The following is an 18,635-nucleotide window of genomic DNA, read 5'->3' as shown; positions in this document are numbered from 1 at the left end:
CAGGAGAGCCAGGAAACAATATCTCTTCTCAAGACCGAACTCTCTTATCTGTCTCCCTCTTCCAAATCCTGGTGGCGTCTGGTCAAATCCGTTTCTGGTGTTTGTTCCCCCTCCATCCCCTCCCTTACCTCAAACGGCTACACAGCTGACTCCGCACGTGAAAAAGCTGAATGCCTCAACTCTGTGTTTGCCTCTAAATCTTGTGTCCCAAACCCATCCCTCTCTGTACCCACCATACCCAGTCGTACCCTACTGCTCCTGGACTCCGTGTCCTTTCCTCCTGACAAGGTGGAAAAGTTTCTGTCAACCCTCGACTCTGATTCTGCAACTGGACCCGACGGCATCAGCCCACGGGTCCTAAAATCCTGCTCTGCTGCTCTATCTCACCCTCTCTCTGTTCTCTTCACCCTCTCTTTTGCTCAAGGTCAACTGCCATCTGCTTGGAAATCAGCCAACATCACCGCTTTGCACAAAAAAGGTGCAAAAACAGATCCTAGCAACTACAGACCAATCAGCCTTCTCCCAATTATCAGCAAAGTCATGGAATCCATCATTGCTTCTGATATGAAATCTTTCCTCTTCTCCAATGGCTTGATCTCTGATCATCAATTTGGTTTCAGACCAGGTCACTCTACTCTGGACATGCTGCTTCTGCTGTCTCAACAATGGATGGAGGTCCTCAATGCCAAACAGGAAATTAGAGCTGTCTCCCTCGACATATCACGTGCCTTCGACACGGTCTGGCACCCCGCTCTGCTCACCAAACTCTCCTCCTTTGGTATCCATGGAAATCTCCACGCATGGCTGGCGGACTTCCTCTCTAATCGTCGTCAACGTGTGGCCCTGAATGGGTTTCTCACATCTCCTCTTCCTGTTCAGGCTGGAGTTCCCCAAGGCAGTGTTCTGGGCCCCGTGCTTTTTCTGGTCTTCATCAATGATCTCTCTGACTCTCTCGAAAATCCTCTCTATCTCTTTGCTGATGACTCCACTCTCTGCCGCTCCATTCCTCTTCCCTCAGATCGGCAGTCTGCTGCCTCCTCACTCTCTGAAGACTTGGACAAAATCACAGACTGGTCAAACAAGTGGAACATGTCTTTCAATCCTGACAAATCTCACACTCTTACTATGTCTCTCCGAAAAGATCGACTGGACAACCCTCCCATCTACTTTCTCAACAATCCTCTCCAAGAAGTTCTGTCGCTCAAGATTTTGGGTCTCACTATCTGCCATGATCTTTCTTGGGAAAACCACATTTCCAAGCTGGCCTCCAAAGCCAGTCGCCGACTGGGCATCCTCCGTCGTGCGAAGTCCTTCCTCGGCACACCTGAGCTCCTCACCACATACAAGGCTTTCATCCGCAGCTCAATGGAATACTGTTCTCCCCTATGGGCCGGTGCTCCTGCCTCACACCTAGCTCGGCTTCACGCTGTTGAAACCAAAGCTTTCAGAATTATTGGAATCTCCCGCGATGAAGCTATCTCTGAGGGCCTTTCACTCACTCACCGCAGGCAGGTAGGTGGTCTTTCTGTCTTCTACCGACTCCTCTCCGGCCTTGCACCCCCAGCTCTCTCTGTGCTCTGTCCCCCAAATATTCCTACAGGTCGCACAAGATCTGCCAGCAACCCTCTGATGGTTAAACTGCCGAAATCTCGGCTCTCCGCTCACCTTCACTCTTTCATTCCTCTTTTCTCCCGCCTCTGGAACAAACTCCCTCACTCCCTTCAATCCCACTCCTCCCTCCAGGTCTTTAAAACAGCTGTTCACCACCATCTCTTATCTTCCCCCATCCAAAACCTTGATCTTTTCTACCCCCGCTAATTCACCCCAGATCCACCTTGTTTGAAATTCCAACTTCTTTCCTGGAAGTCCTGGCAGTGTCCATATGTTTTATACCTCTCCCACTGCCCCCTTCCCACGCCCCCCCCCCCCCCCCCAAAGCCCTCGCCCTCTCTCAGATCTCTCGATGTCTCCATGTCTCTCGGTCCCTGCTCTCAAATGTTGTGTTTGTGTCCTTCCCCCTCTCTCCCCATCTTGTCTACCGCTCCCTATGTTATATGTTTTATGTGTCGGTTTGTCTTTCTGTGTGATTAATGTTCGCTCTTTCACGAGCCTCGATATTGTATTAAAAAAAAAAAAAAAAAAAAAAAAAAAAAAATGTTACATGGACAACAGATTATTGTGGTGTTGTACCTGTGCCTCTCCCATTGTTTATTGGACCAGTCATAAACACAGGTACTGCTGAGGTAGTACGCTGAAAGAGTTCTTACACCCATTTGCAGGGATTGCCATTGCCCAAGTATTTGCAATGAAAATTCCTTGTGAACTCCATATTAAAATGCAAAGTGACAACCAATTCCTCATGATAGTTCCAAGAGCAGGTACCCTCAAATTTCTCCTCTTCCTTATTCAGTTGAGCTCTCTTTAAGCTCCAGAAGGTTTTCCAAAATTTTACTCTGTCCCTGCCTCAACATGAGCACTTGCTGCCAGCGCTCCGTGTGTGTTGCCACGTTTTTTCCCTGCATTTTGCATTCCTGTGGGAAAATTGCGAGTGTGGCTAAGGTTTTCTGAATCCCGGACAGCAGCAAGTCATGCGAAGCTTTGGGCAGGTTCAGTATTGCATCATTGCTTAGGGAAGTATCGTAGTCTTTCAAAACCTCTTTCTTCCAGCATTGATGCTTGCAATACACACCAAATTGGCCCTTTGGCATGCTGAGCACCTGGGGAAGGTTTGGGATGAAAATGTTTTTACAATTTGCAACTTCACTCTCGCATTTGGTATTGTACGTTTTCAAATTGCAAATTTGATCTTTACATAAAGCAACAATATATTATACATTTCAATTTAAAAAGTAACTTGAGGGTCCTCACAAAACATTTTCACTGACCTTTAACACTTGTTCAAGCTCCCCCGCAGAATGCACGCCATCCCAGCCCACCAAAATGCCCTCCTTGTCAAGTGCAGTCAGCTGGGATAACAGTCGCCACTTCCTTCTTAGTAAGTTGCGCTCTTTTGGGCCTTGTCCTGAATGTGTAGTATGCTTTAGTTAACTTGCCATTTTTGCCACACTGCTTGACATGAACGTAGTGATCTAAATGATTGGTTTTTTTTTTTATGGTGGAGAGTATACCAACGTAAGTTTGATCATGTCATTATTGAGAAACGGTTCCAGCGTTCAAAGTGCCTTTTGGCACGAGGGATGTATAGAACACCTGATTGCAGTTTTCCCGGTAACGGGAAAACTCGCTCAACTCGTGCACCTTTGGGTTTTTAGACGTTACACGAGACATTCTGAGCAAATGAGTACTACGAAGACATTGGCCTGATTGCGTAAGCTTGATGGGCCTGATGGCCTCCTGTATTGAAGTTCCTTGTAAAATCCTCAAGGTGGGAGCAGAAGTCACAGTTGGCCTGGCTTTGTCATCCATTCCAAAAAGGCAGTACAGTATTGCGTAATGATGTAAAACTACCCGTAAAAGCACCAGGCTGACATTTGTAGTCTTATCTTATTAGTCCCCTACCGGTGTACACCGGAGGGGACTATAGATTTGCACTCCGTCTGTCAGTCTGTCCGTCCGTCCGTCACGCAAAGAACAGTTTTCCGGACTTTTTTTTAAAACTCTTAATGCTAATGATTTCAAACTTGGTACATGGTTTCCTCATGATAAGTTACAGATCAAGTTCGAACTTCACGACGTTTCGGTCATTTTTGACAAAGTTATGGCACTTTGAACTTTTGTAATTTCCCCAACAGTTTTCCGGACGACAGACTGCCGGTAGGAGACATGTATTGCAGCGCAATACTCAGAATGCTTGTTCTATTGGAAATGAAACAACATTGCACAACTGAAAGGTGAGTATGCTACCTGAAAAATAGGCATCTATTCTATAACAATAAAAATATACTCCATTACTAAATTTACAAGTGATTTATTTTGAGGCAAAAAAAAATAATCAGAAATGAAGATGGCCTGGAGAGCCATCTGTGTCCTGATACTGACCGTGCAGAGCACTGCGGAGCAGTGAAACCCAGGGGACGCGTGCAGTATCATTGGAGTTTGTACTGCCTGGCTCAGTAAAACCATACATGTGCAGGAGTTGTGAGTTAGCCAGCTGACCATACGTGTTAAACACTTCCTCTCCATCTGCTATTGCACGGACTGCAACCATTTTGAGCACGTCCTGTTGGGACATGTGAGAGCATGCTTCGATCCACAAGCGCTTGTGATGATGACCCAAGCAGAATAAGCCAATAAATTAGTGGGGTGTTCCAACAGGTAGATTTCCACCTTTTGGAAGCTGTAGAGTTTCTGTTGTGTGGCTGCAATTACTAATGCAATGTTCTAGACAAATGTAACCTTGCAGTTTTTATTCCTGCACAGGTAACACGTTACTGCACACGTGTACCCATTACATAGATGTAGGATTTGGTGACTTTACCTGTGAGAACTCCAGCTGAGCATTGTGGTTTGTCGTATGATTCAGCATGTCTGCCATGGGGACCATCATGGGTGGGTTTCGCTTCTTCCCACCTCTCGATTCTTGAAAACTGAAGACGACAATCGCAATAATCGTTCTTAGCATTTTACAACTCCCAAGTAAAGTTGTTTGTTATTGTCGCTTACGCAACTCATCCACCAAGTTGTCATAACCCGTCCACAACCTTTTTGAGATATTGTGCTGTACAGTGTATCGTTTTTCGCCCTATCTCTTCATGGTGAAGAATCAATTTGAAAGAAAAAAAATCTCTTTTCTGGAATTGAATAGTCACCAAAATCGAATCGATTCTTTCCTGTCAGACACCCAGCCTGTCCACCAAGTTTCATCCGAATCCATCCATAACTTTGAGATATCCTATTCACAGACAAACAAAGACAGAAGTGAAAACATCACCTCCGCCCACCTTCGGTGGTGGAGGTAATAATATATTCATTATGGATATGGTACACTTTACAAGGAGAAAAAAATATATCTATAGAATATGCACAAGAAGAATATTCAAACTCTTCTTCAGATAAGTATTCAAAATGAATGACATTTGTGCAATATTATATTTACTAGTGGGGTCACCCGTGGGAATCCCACGGGCATGTGTGTGACATTTGGACATCTTGATTTAGATGCTGCACATTAAATTTTACAAAATGGTTACTGGCAATTCATCAGATCCAGAAATGGTGTAATGAACACAATTTATTTATTTCACATAATATTTGACCCCTCACTCCTCTCCACCTGACACTCTCTTCTCTCCACCCTCACACCTCTCCAATCCCACTCCTCTCCAATACTTCCTCACACTCCTCTCCAATCTTCTCTCTCCAACCCCTAGCTCCTCGCTCTCCAACCCCTCGCTCTCCAACCCCTCGCTCTCCAACCCCTCGCTCCTCTCCAACCCCTCACTCCTCTCCAATTCCTCGCTCCTCTCCAATTCCTCACTCCTCACTCTCCAACCCCTAACTCCTCTCCAACCCCTCGCTCCTCTCCAATCCTCATCATTGTTGCAGCAGTGATCACGTTCGTCGAGGGTCTCGTTCTCCCGTCTCGTTCTTTTTCTTGCTGCATCCTGTTCAAGTCTGCGTTCTTCATCGACTGTCTCATTCATTTTGGAAATGGAAGTTTCCACGCAACGCATGAATTGTCACGATCCTCAAGAGGAAGTGTCTCGTAATCATCATGTGACAAATGGCAAATAAATTACATTGTGAAAATTAAAGATTTCAAATAAACCTATTTAAAGTGTATGCGCACATAACTAATAAAAAAAAACGAAGAAATATCTCTCGGTAATTTCCTGAAACATATTTTACTTCCGGATAATAATGTTGAATGAAATAAGAACAAAGAAATATATGTCGTTTTTGTGATGACTGTCATCAAAAGTAAAAGTAATATATCTTAACGGAAAAGAAAAAGCGAATTTTTAATATATGTCGACATTTTCCCCGACTGTTATTTTAGGCGGTGTATTTTCGTGTATCATCGTGGCGTGATTTTTGACAAATATATCTCTGCATTTTCCCGTGTGTGCGTGAATGTTCTCAATTATTTCTGACACCGAGTCTAAAACCATCGATAAAAATTAAATCAGATGGTGAATTTGAGATAAAATCGTGAGGGTGACTCAATGAATGGGCTTTATTTTACAGGCCTTTGAGAAATCATTTCGTTCTATAAACGGAAACTTTCATGGGATGCTTTTCCCGTTTTTTTTTCAACTGAGTCTAAAACTATGTTAGCGACTGTGAAAAATGAAATTATATATCGAATTAGAGTTGAAATAAACCTGTGTGAGAGAGAAAGACAGCACGGGCCTAACTAAACAGGCCTCGAAGCTATTCGATTTAATAAAATGGTGGATATTTGTTTACATGAAGCCTCTCCAAGAATGGGTGGAGCTACTCTGTAAATGGAGTAAGCCACACCCCTGGACAGACAGAATCACTGTAGCCTATTATAATATAGATTAGTCCCCTACCAGGAATGGACTATAGGTTTGCTCTCCATCCGTCCCACCTGTGGTTTTCTTTACTTCTCCCCATACCCTTTGACATATTCAACTGAAACTTGGTACATGGCTTTATCTATCTATAATTCCAGTAATCTCTGTGTGTATGTGTGTGTGTATGTGTGTCTGTGACCGCTGTTTCTCGACAACCACGGGTCCGATATACTTGAAACTTGCCAGGTATATTGCTGGGGACCTGAGGATGTGCCTTTTCAAGGTTTCATATTAATCGGACAAGTAGTTACCGAGCTATGGCGATTTAGCCGTTCGCCGTTCGCTTTGGCTTTGCGAATGGACCAAACCATTTCATGTAAATAGAGGGGGGGGTTCTACCGTACTCGCAAGCCGTTCGCTTTGGCTTTGCGAATGGACCAAACCATTTCATGTAAATAGAGGGGGGGGATATAATTTTAGATATATATATATAGTACGGGCATGCCCTAGTTATGATAATTTACAGAACACGTTTGAGTTTTGGTTCGTTTCACTAATTTTTCAAGGAGTTGTGCCCTTTTTGGACTTGGGAAATATCACATTTTACACATGGGTCAGTTTTTCAGACTTTTCCCCCTTCCACTTTAACATATTGAACTAAAACATGGAAGGGGATATGCATTGCAAAGCAATTCTCCCTCTTGTTTATTTGGCATATTGTATGCAGTACAAGAGCATCTCCACCAGACCATTCACTCCTTTTGTTTCAGCTTTTCAGCAAAATAAAAAATATTCCCCCCTCTGGGGTGTGTTCAGATATGTCTGTTTCTCAAAAAGTTATGGACAGATTCGGACGAAACTTGGTGGACAGGTCGGGTGTGTGACAAGGACGAATCCATTCGATTTTGGTGAAGATCCGAATCCCGACAATTTTTTCAATTTTCTAAGTGATTCTTCATCATTGAGAGATGATGCCAAAATTATATTTAGCACGATATTTCAAAAAGTTGTGAACGAGTTATGACAAAACTAGGTGGACGAGTTGGTTATGTGACGAGAACAAGCCGATTTGATTTTGGTTCAGGTCCGAATCCAGATCTGGCCGACCAGTGGGATACAAAATGTAAACTGTTCAGCCTGGCAGAGGTATGTTCTACCGAATGCTGTTCTAGTTTTTTTTTCATGTATTCGTCTTTTTTCTCTTTTTACAAGATCCAGGCTCATGGAAGAGCATGGTAACAGAGTCGGAATTGACAGCAGGGGAGCTCTTGGACACAATAAGCAAGGGAATGAACAGTCTGGAAAAGAGAGAAAGGAAGAGAAGAAACATCCAGGTTAATGCTGTATATGCAAGATTGCTCACTCACCAAAACATGGGCAGTGCAACCTTCAAGTAAGAGGGTTGGGTTAATGAGGGTAAGTAAATATTGTTGGTGGATGATAACGTGATATGGTGGTGCACCACCCACTTGAGCCCTGGAGGGAAGAGTGGGATGGCAAGACCACTGGAATGCTGTTCCACAAACAAGAGAATAGAGGAACAAAAGAGTTGATGTGCCAGCCTGGGTTTTGGTATTTTAACTAGGAGTGGATTAGAATAAGAAAGTATACATTCTGGAGTGGTCGGGACCATCGGAGGACTGAGAGGTCAACCAGAGAGGAGAGGAAAAAAAAAAAAACAGACCACTGACCTACCTGTATTGTGAAAGCAGCAGTCTTTGTGTTTCAGCCTCACCGTAGGTGATGCCAATGATGTCGAGAGCTTTATAATCCACACATTCCAGGAGGAACTGATGTGATGCTAGATTTCCAGTACATAGGGGAAAACACTTTTATTGAACTGCCTACAAAGGCCTTTAGAACCGAGTAGTTCTGATTTTCCAAGCAAAGACTGGATCGATGGAGGATGCCCAATCTACATCTGGTCGCCCCAGAAGAAGTCATGGCTGATGTTGAGGCCGAATAGCTCAAGAGATTGATCCTCTTCCAGTGGCTGACGAAAGAAATACATTGGTGGGTTCGTTTGACGATCCTACTAGAACGATTGGGTGATACTGATGTTATCCAGGATTGAATGCCATGTACCATTTATGAGAATAGCATCTAATAATTTCCAGATCAACCAAGGGTGACACAGCTGCTGTCCACCTATCAGTGGGATTGGGAGTACTGTACAACACGGGGTGGAGGAGTGGCTTTCCTAGAACATTGGAGAGGCCATTTATGTTGATGAGGACCATAATTGGGTCCTAAACCCAACTTTGGGGGAACTTCAGTCTTCACTGGGAGAGGAGAGAAGATGGTAATGTGTTCAATGTATGAGTAGAGGAAAATAAATAAATCTAAGAATGAACGTGGTCTTGTATACCACAGACAGAGCTTGGCAAGCAAAAAGCAGCATGCCGGAGGACTGTGTTAAATGCCTGAGATATGTCCAAAGAATTAGTGCTGTCCTATTGTTTGAGATTTAGTGCCCTCATCTATTTCTGAAAGAGCAGCAGCAGCATGTCCAGAGTAGACAAAATCCAGAACATGTCCTATCCAGGACAAAATCTAAACACACAATAATCTATACTTGGTCACGAGGGGTACAAGCATTGTCATTTTAAGCAACAACCAAGTGTTTTATTGTGTGTCTTTTGAACAACTGTGTCTAGACTTATCCCTCGAATATGAAAAGGAAAACCCAGCATTTTATAATCTTATTTCACCTGTATGCACCTGTATACAAGCTCACCTGTATGCCATGACAAATGCTACGAGTCGGGTGTACAATTCAAGGTTGCTCCTTTCCGGTTCAAATACATCGGTGTGTCGAGACAGGAAGTGTGCGACAACAGTGCGGAACTCTTTCCGTATATTCCGCAGGTCTTGCGCCGTAGCTTGGAGAACACCAGTTCCTCGCAGAAGCTCCCGTCGCTCGTCGCGTGGCCTACAAATTAATTTCCCAACGATTTGTTCCACAAAGCCTCCTTCAACGTCCAGCAGGGTTGCACAAAATGTTAACTGCCGGTATTTATTAAAGCAAGCAAAGGAAGGCAAGGTGCAACAAGAAGAGAACAGTCCTTCGACCTTTTGCTCCCTCATCATCAAAGCCGATAGCCTTATATTCTAGTTTGCTCACTCACCAAAACATGGGCAGGTCTGCTTGCAAAAAGTTAGGCCAAAGGGCAATGTAAGGTGCCCACGGTGAATCCAGGTGACTAGACTCGTACATTAATGTGATGAGCAGAGGTACCCAACGAGAGCGGCTGCGCAGAGAGGGGGATTCTGCAGACAGTGAATAAGGGCCTTTTGAAGACCGAAAGAAGTGCAACAAGTACTGTAATTTGTAATACAAGTTGATGAAATGCTTTGAAAAAAAACAAAAACAATGTCACAAGGGCCATGAGTGATGAGCATGTGGTGCTTGTGATACCGGCGGTTAGCAGCTGATGGATGTCAGTGTTGGAATGGCTGAGCACGGCTGACCTTGGCACCACAAACAGCACTTCTCCACTGGCGATCGGTTTGACTGCGAGCATCCCGTAGCCAGCTGCCACACCGTTCATGCTCAAACGCACCTACCAATGAGCAACCACAATTGGAATCTTGATACATACGTGTATGAACATTCTCAGGATACCACTATACATGTAATAGAAGAGTGGTTGGAATTTATTTATTTTTAAACAAAGGGGCATAATTCAGTGCTATTGTTGGTATATTGCCACAAATATGGTGCACCAGTACCAAATATAACAATAGTAATAAAATGGTTTATCATTCCCACGTATTACAACAGCATGTCAAATTCACGTGAACTACATCGTAAAAGAACATGAAATCTATATATATAAAACACAGTTTGTGTGTGTGTGTGTGTGTGTGTGTAATGTTACCGATAGACTCCTAAACGGAGAGGCTTACGTGCTTGATATTTGGCATAGACATGGCCATTGAGCCTGGGACGAACATGGCCGAACTCAAAATATTTGACGATCCATATTTTTTATTCATATATACCTCAGCGCATTTCAGTGCACGGAATCAACGGAATCAGAGCAGGTGGGCGCTGATTCGCTCAGAGCGATCACGTGATGACGCTATGAACGATATGACGCTATGACGCTATGAAAAACAAAATCGCTATGACGCTATGAACGCTATTATGCCGCTATGAAAAAAAAAAATCGCTATGACGCTATGAAACGCTATGACACTATGAACAAAAAAAATCGCTCGCTTTGCCAAGGGGCTCACTTCCCACCCCCCACCCCCCCCCCCCCCCGTTCCCCTCCCCTTTCCCCTCCCCCGCCCGGCAATGCCGGGTACTTCTGCTAGTAGAAATATATATGTGCAATTTTCAGTCAATAATATTCAATACCAATTCATTACTGTGAAGGATTTTTTCTTCTTATCTTACTATAATTCACCAAATGTCCGTCTGTCTGTTCGAAGGTACCGTAAAAACTGCTGAACCGATCGCAAGATCTGCCTTCTCCCAATTTATCAGCAAAGTCAGGGAATCCATAATTGCTTCGGATATGAAATCTTTCCTCTTCTCCAATGGCTTGATCTCTGATCATCAATTTGGTTGCAGACCAGGTCACTCTACTCTGGACATGCTGCTTCTGCTTTCTCAACAATGGATGGAGGTCCTCAATGCCAAACAGGAAATTAGAGCTGTCTCCCTTGACATATCACATGCCTTCGATACGGTCTGGCACCCCGCTCTGTTCACCAAACTCTCCTCCTTTGGTATCCATGGGAATCTCCACGCATGGCTGGCGGACTTCCTCTCTAGTCGTAATCAACGTGTGGCCCTGAATGGGTTTCTCTCATCTCCTCTTCCTGTTCAGGCTGGAGTTCCCCAAGGCAGTGTTCTGGGCCCTGTGCTTTTTCTGGTCTTCATCAATGATCTCTCTGACTCTCTTGAAAATCCTCTCTATCTCTTTGCTGATGACTCTACTCTCTGTCGCTCCATTCCTCATCCCTCAGATCGGCAGTCTGCAGCCTCCTCACTCTCTGCAGACCTGGACAAAATTCACAGACTGGGCAAACAAGTGGAACACGTCTTTCAATCCTGACAAATCTCACACTCTTACGATGTCTCTCCGAAAAGACCGACTGGACAACCCTCCCATCCACTTTCTGAATAATCCTCTCCAAGAAGTTCTGTCACTCAAGCTTTTGGGTCTCACTATCTGCCATGATCATTCCTGGGAAAACCACATTTCAAATCTGGCCTCCAAAGCCAGTCGCCGACTGGGCATCCTCCGTCGTGCAAAGTCCTTCCTTGGCACACGTGAGCTCCTCACCACATACAAGGCTTTCATCCGCAGCTTAATGGAATACTGCTCTCCCCTCTGGGCTGGTGCTCCTGCCTCACACCTAGCTCGTCTTCACGCTGTTGAAACCAAAGCGTTCAGAATCGTTGGAATCTCCCGCGATGAAGCTAACTCCAAGGGCCTTTCACTCACTCGCCGCAGGCAGGTTGGTGGTCTTTCCGTCTTCTACACACTCCTCCCCAGCCTTGCCCCCCCCCCCCCCCCCCCAGCTCTCTCTGGGCTCTGTCCCCCAAATATTCCTACAGGTCGCACAAGATCTGCCTGCAACCCTCTTATGGTTAAACTGCCAAAATCAAGACTCTCTGCTCACCTTCACTCCTTCATTCCTCTTTTCTCCTGCCTCTGGAACAAACTCCCTCACTCTCTTCAATCCCACTCCTCCCTCCAGGTCTTTAAAACAGCTGTTCACCACCATCTCTTATCTTCCCCCATCCAAAACTTTGATCTTTTCTACCCCTGCTAATTTCACCCCACATCCACTTTTTTGAAATACCATCTTCTGTCCTGGAAGTCCTTGGTGTCCTTGTGTTTTATACTTCTCCCACCCTCCCCCCCCCCCCCCCCCCTTCCACACCTCCTCCCCCAAGCCCTCTCCCTCCCACACATCTCCCGATGTCCCTGTTCTCAAATGTTGTGTTTGTGTGCTTCCCCTTCTCTCCCCATCTTGTCTACCGCTCCCTCTTTTTATATATTTTGTTTGTCTGTTTGATTTGTTTGTGAAATAAATGTTAGCTCTTTCACGAGCCTCGATTCTGTACACAAAAAAATTAAAAATATATATTTTGGGTGGGTAATCCTGGGACCCCTGGGCCCTGGGAGTAAGATAGGCTATTTAGTTTTCCCAATTTCAGCTTTGGTCTCCAGCATTCTCAGGTTTGGACTCCCGCATAACATTCGCGTTCGCGTAACGTTCATTGTGACAATGTTCTCATTGTGACGATCTTTCTATAATTCACCAAATGTCCGTCTGACTGTCTGTTCGAAGGTACCGTAAAAACTGCTGAACCGATCGCAAAGATATTTTGGGTGGGTAATCCTGGGATCTCCAGGAGTAAAATAGGCTATTTAGTTTTCCCAATTTCAGCTTTGGTCTCCAGCATTCTCAGGTTTGGACTCCCGCATAACATCCGCGTTTGCATAGCGTTCATTGTGACGATGTTCTCATTGTGATGATGTTTGTGTTCACGTTCGTGTTTGACGTGATGGTGTGAACGTAATTTTGTAACGTTTTTCGTTTCGTAATCCTTTAATGAACGTTTAATGCCCTTCGATGTCCGGGGCCGCAAGCGTGCTACACTGGACGGGCCAGCGTGTACCTTGCCCTTCGCCGTCAGGCTCGGGTAAACCGCTGAGCCCCATCCGTGATGGGGACTGGGGCTTGAGAGTGTCCCACGAACGAGGAATTCCCAGTAAGCGCGAGTCATTAGCTCGCGTTGATCAAGTCCCTGCCCTTTGTACACACCGCCCGTCGCCGCACAAACATCACAATGAAACACAATCACAATTCACATAAATACGAATAAATAAATTCGAATTCGAATAATAATTCAAATATTTTCGTCACAATGAAAACATCGTCACAAACGGGTACTGGAGACAATGTGACAAACATCACAAACGGGTACAATATTGGAGAGGCCATTGCCAAAACGATTTGTTTTCTCTGGTACGTGTTTCTGGGCGGGTACCATTTCAGATAAACTGGTAAAATGCCTCCCAAACGGAAAGCCTCATTAACGAAAACGTCCAAGGAAGTTGTTGCAAGAAAGAAGGCTCGCCGAGACGAGGACTATCGGAGGCAGGAACAAGTACGTGACACAGCTGCACACCAGTCTCGGAGGCAGTCCGAGGAATACAGATCTGGTAAACAAGATTGTAACACAGCAGCACACCAGAGCGCTGGGAAAGTCCAGCTTAAAGTGGCTCTAACGCAAAAGAGAAGGATTGGAGCAGTGTTTGATGTCCAGCACTTTGAAGAAGCTGACTATCCAGCAAAGCAGCAAGGTCACAAGCTGCCAAGTCTGTATGATACAGGACGTAGGTGCCCCTTCTGCAAGGCCCACTGCTGGAATGACGAACGACCTGGATTCTGCTGTGAGAAGGGCAAAATTGCAATCAATCTGCTCGAGACCTACCCTGAAGATTTCAAAGTTCTGTTCGACCGAAAGGAGTTTATTGAGAAGATACGCCAGTTCAACAATGCCTTGGCCATGGCATCGATCGGAATCAAGGAGCACTTCATGCCAGGATTCAGCCCCATGGTGAAGCTTCAAGGTAAAGTCTACCATCGCATTGGACCACTCCAGCCAGAAAGTGATCAATCGCATCCAACGTTCGCTCAAATATAGTTCCATGACAGTGACGAACTGGAAAACCGACTGCGATTTAATGAACAGCTCAACGGTAATATTGACATTCTGAAGACTCTCCAAGACTGGCTGCGTCAGAACAATCCCTACATCCAGTCTCTCAATTGGAGAGGGAAGGCTACCCATCGATGCAGAAATCACCGAGTTTAAAGTTCAAGTCAAGGAGGACTACCTGACCCAAGGAGAAAACGTCAAGAGCCTCACTGACAGCATATTCAGCAACCTGAGCACCTTGCATGCTGACAGGAACTGGCTTTGCAGCCAAACCATCCTCTGTCCTACGAATGAGGCGGTTGATGATGTGAATGCGATCGTACTGCGGCAATACCCTGGGAAGGAATCTGTCTACTTGAGCAGCGACAAGATAATGGAAGTAGAGAACAGACACCAATATCCAGTAGAATTCCTTAACTCGATATGCGCATCAGGAATGCCTCCTCACAAACTCTGCCTCAAGAAGGGAGCTCCGTCCGATCCTGCTGCTGCGAAACTTTGACCCTAAAAATGGCCACTGCAATGGGAGTCGTTACATCGTGGACAACCTGATGCCGAATCTCATCGATGCGACACTAGCTACTGGGCCTCATGCTGGAAACAAGATATTCATACCGAGGATTCCAATCATTCCATCCGAAAACCTGTTCCCCTTCCAGATTCAGCGAAAACAATTCGCTGTCCGACTCTGCTTTGCAATGACCAGTAACAAGGCTCAGGGTCAGACATTAGAAAAGGTAGGCATCTACCTAAAGACAGATTTCTTCAGCCGTGGACAGCTTTATGTCGCCATGAGTCGCGTTGGCAGCAGCGACAATATAAAAATGTTTGCCAAGAACTTCAAAGAGAGAAAAGGAACTTTTATCAGCAATGTCGTCTATCCTGAAGATCTTAGCTGAAGAAGAGGTACAAAATCATTCAATTCTTTTCCCTAAAGAAAAGCGTACAGTTGATATCACGATTTGAAAAACGATGGAATCATATTTACCGATATGAACAGTGATGTGGCTTTTATTGAAATTCTAAAGATCCTGTTTTGATGTGATTTGATGATTTGCGTGTGATATGATTTAACGGATGTTTATATGAATCGTTTAAAACAAAAAAAAGCCTTCAATTTCTGATATTTTGCCTTTTCATTTGGGCCTCCCAATTGAAGCCCCGCCCACAGGGCGGGTACCGTTGCTAGTATTCTTTAATGGAAAAAATTATTCCCACTTTCTTGTGGGGTTGTCCGGGGGAAGTTGTGGCTCTGGTCTTTCATGAAATAGCTGACCGATGTTCAACTGAAGTTATGGCAGGGATGTGGAATTTCTTCTTGGTGTCGGCGATAACTTGCCTACTCTTCGTGAAGGACATCATGGGATCTATAATGTCCACCAACTAATGTTGAGAGACAGGACAACCAGCTTAACATCCATCCGAGGGACGGTACACGTAACCAATCTTTACCCCCGTGCGCGTGAAGCCAGAGGCAGGGTTAAGCAAATGGATCGCTTTTGTGCGTCTGTCTACAAACGTCAGTTTATGATCGAGGAACAACGTTTCATTTCATTTCATTTCATTTCAATTGAATGTTAAATTTTTAACACTAGCAACAGTACCCACCTTACGGGCGAGGCTGGGTTGGGCTGATGAAAAAGTATGAAGGAGGGGAGGTGGGGTTGGGCTGGGTAGGAGGGGAGGGAGAGGGGAGGTTGGGCTATGGAGGAGAAGAGGGGGGTTGGGCTGTGGAGGAGGGGAGGTGGATTGGAATGTGGAAGAGGGGAGGGGGTTGGGCTGTGGAGGTGGGGAGGGGGGTTGGGCTGTGGAGGTGGGGAGGGGAGTTGGACTGTTGAGGAGGCGAGGGGCTATGGAGGAGGCCCTACGGGTGGAGCTTCAATTGGGAGGCAATTGCGAGGAGGGGAGGAGGGAAGTGGGGTTGGAATGTGGAAGAGGGGAGTGGGGTTGGGTTGTGGAGGGGAGGAGGAGGAGTTGGGCTGGGGAGGAAGGGAGGGGAGAGGAGGTTGGGCTATGGAGGAGGGGCGGCAGGTTGGGCTGTTGAGGAGGGGAGGGGGTTGGGATGTTGAGTAGGGGAGGGAGTTGGGCTGTGGAGGAGAGAAGGGGGGTTGGGCTGTGGAGGAGGGGAGGGAGGGGTTGGGCTGTGGAGGAGGGGAGGGAGGGGTTGGGCTGTGGAGGAGGGGAGGGAGGGTTGGGCTGTGGAGGAGGGGAGGGAGGGTTGGGCTGTGGAGGAGGGGAGGGAGGGGTTGGGCTATGGAGGAGGGGAGGGAGGGGTTGGGCTATGGAGGAGGGGAGGGAGGGGTTGGGCTATGGAGGAGGGGAGGGAGGGGTTGGGTTGGGCTGTGGAGGAGGGGAGGGATGGGTTGGGTTGGGCTGTGGAGGAGGGGAGGGATGGGTTGGGCTGTGGAGGAGGGGAGGGATGGGTTGGGCTGTGGAGGAGGGGAGGGATGGGTTGGGCTGTGGAGGAGGGGAGGGATGGGTTGGGTTGGGCTGTGGAGGAGGGGAGGGATGGGTTGGGTTGGGCTGTGGAGGAGGGGAGGGATGGGTTGGGTTGGGCTGTGGAGGAGGGGAGGGATGGGTTGGGTTGGGTTGGGCTGTGGAGGAGGGGAGGGATGGGTTGGGTTGGGCTGTGGAGGAGGGGAGGGATGGGTTGGGCTATGGAGGAGGGGAGGGATGGGTTGGGTTGGGCTGTGGAGGAGGGGAGGGATGGGTTGGGTTGGGCTGTGGAGGAGGGGAGGGATGGGTTGGGCTGTGGAGGAGGGGAGGGATGGGTTGGGTTGGGCTGTGGAGGAGGGGAGGGATGGGTTGGGTTGGGCTGTGGAGGAGGGGAGGGATGGGTTGGGCTGTGGAGGAGGGGAGGGATGGGTTGGGTTGGGCTGTGGAGGAGGGGAGGGATGGGTTGGGTTGGGCTATGGAGGAGGGGAGGGAGGGGTTGGGCTATGGAGGAGGGGAGGGATGGGTTGGGTTGGGCTGTGGAGGAGGGGAGGGATGGGTTGGGTTGGGCTGTGGAGGAGGGGAGGGATGGGTTGGGTTGGGCTGTGGAGGAGGGGAGGGATGGGTTGGGCTGTGGAGGAGGGGAGGGATGGGTTGGGCTGTGGAGGAGGGGAGGGATGGGTTGGGTTGGGTTGGGCTGTGGAGGAGGGGAGGGATGGGTTGGGTTGGGCTGTGGAGGAGGGGAGGGATGGGTTGGGTTGGGCTGTGGAGGAGGGGAGGGATGGGTTGGGTTGGGCTGTGGAGGAGGGGAGGGATGGGTTGGGTTGGGCTGTGGAGGAGGGGAGGGATGGGTTGGGTTGGGCTGTGGAGGAGGGGAGGGAGGGGTTTGGCTGTGGAGGAGGGGAGGGAGGGGTTTGGCTGTGGAGGAGGGGAGGGAGGGGTTTGGCTGTGGAGGAGGGGAGGGAGGGGTTGGGCTGTGGAGGAGGGGAGGGAGGGGTTGGGCTGTGGAGGAGGGGAGGGAGGGGTTGGGTTGTGGAGGAGGGGAGGGAGGGGTTGGGTTGTGGAGGAGGGGAGGGAGGGGTTGGGCTGTGGAGGAGGGGAGGGAGGGGTTGGGCTGTGGAGGAGGGGAGGGAGGGGTTGGGCTGTGGAGGAGGGGAGGGAGGGGTTGGGCTGTGGAGGAGGGAGGGGTTGGGCTGTGGAGGAGCGGAGGGAGGGGTTGGGCTGTGGAGGAGGGGAGGGAGGTTTTGGGTTGTGGAGGAGGGGAGGGGTTGAGGAGGAGGAGGAGGAGGAGAGAGGGGGGGGGGGAGTTTGGAAGTTTTGCAACGTACACAAATGACATCGTGCGAAATAATTAATTGTACTTGTATCGTTGTTTAAATTTAAAAATTCCAAGTGATGTAAATTGTTATCGTCGTTAAAATAAAAAAAATAAAACATTCTAATTTAGTACCTTCGGATTCATTTTCAAATGAACTTTCTCGCACCAAGTCAGGAAACGTTTCAGCCTCGCCTCGGGTGTTTCGGAAGTCATCACGTTGGACGTTAATAAATGTTCGTTGTCGAGGCTGTTGTTGTATCAAGTACATTTGAAAAACAAAAATCGGAGTATTTCACGTCATTCACAAGAACGTGAACGCAAAGAACCAAAAGGATCCCGATACTGTACAAGTCACGTGCGGACCCCGGAAGGCCGAGTCTGAGCACCGGGCTGTACTGTATCTGTATGTACTGTACCACTGTATTTATCTTTTCTACCAATCGATAAAAGGTCTCGTATCTAAATATATGTTAATTAAGCTATTGAATCGTGACGCAGACTGAACTTATTGGGCCGATTTAAAGAGGAAAGGAAATGATTGACGATGACGAAAACAAACAAGGAACTAGAAAGGTGAAAATGCAAAATCCGTTTGTGTTTATACGTCTTCTTGTTCTTCTTCGCCGTCCTCTTCTTCTTCTTCCTGAGCTCAAAATAACGAAAACAGTTTTTAAAAAATACAAAATGATAATTGATGACTTTATGCAGCGTTGACCTTTAGATCTTAAAAAATAATCAGCTTATAGATTTT

General features: G+C 47.0%; 1 protein-coding gene across 1 annotated transcript; it reads right to left on the bottom strand.

The window, feature by feature from the left end:
- Positions 1-2,173: 2,173 nt before the first annotated feature.
- Positions 2,174-18,264, bottom strand: SETD6 (SET domain containing 6, protein lysine methyltransferase). Its single transcript, XM_068128892.2, has 8 exons — positions 18,017-18,264; positions 9,859-10,003; positions 9,569-9,710; positions 9,178-9,372; positions 4,439-4,547; positions 4,000-4,180; positions 2,886-3,022; positions 2,174-2,717 (listed from the first exon to the last, which is right to left on the bottom strand). Exons 1-8 carry the CDS (start codon positions 18,095-18,097, stop codon positions 2,403-2,405), a joined length of 1,305 nt encoding a protein of 434 aa, XP_067984993.2. The 5' UTR covers positions 18,098-18,264; the 3' UTR covers positions 2,174-2,402.
- Positions 18,265-18,635: the final 371 nt, after the last annotated feature.

This window comes from Myxine glutinosa, chromosome 9, assembly GCF_964187855.1.
Source record: "Myxine glutinosa chromosome 9, kmMyxGlut1.1, whole genome shotgun sequence".
In the NCBI taxonomy this organism is placed as follows: Eukaryota; Metazoa; Chordata; class Myxini; order Myxiniformes; family Myxinidae; genus Myxine; species Myxine glutinosa.
Note: the sequence above shows the minus strand (reverse complement) of the source record. Positions and strands in the feature narration are given on the sequence as shown.

Coding starts and splice junctions, on each gene's coding strand:
- SETD6 (XM_068128892.2), bottom strand. CDS start 18,097: ATGACTTCCGAAACACCCGAGGCGAGGCTGAAACGTTTCCTGACTTGG. Junction 4,548..9,177: donor GCATTTGTCATGGCATACAG/GTGAGCTTGTAT, acceptor TGTCGTCTTCAG/TTTTCAAGAATCGAGAGGTG. Junction 4,181..4,438: donor CTCAGCTGGAGTTCTCACAG/GTAAAGTCACCA, acceptor ATGTCCCAACAG/GACGTGCTCAAAATGGTTGC.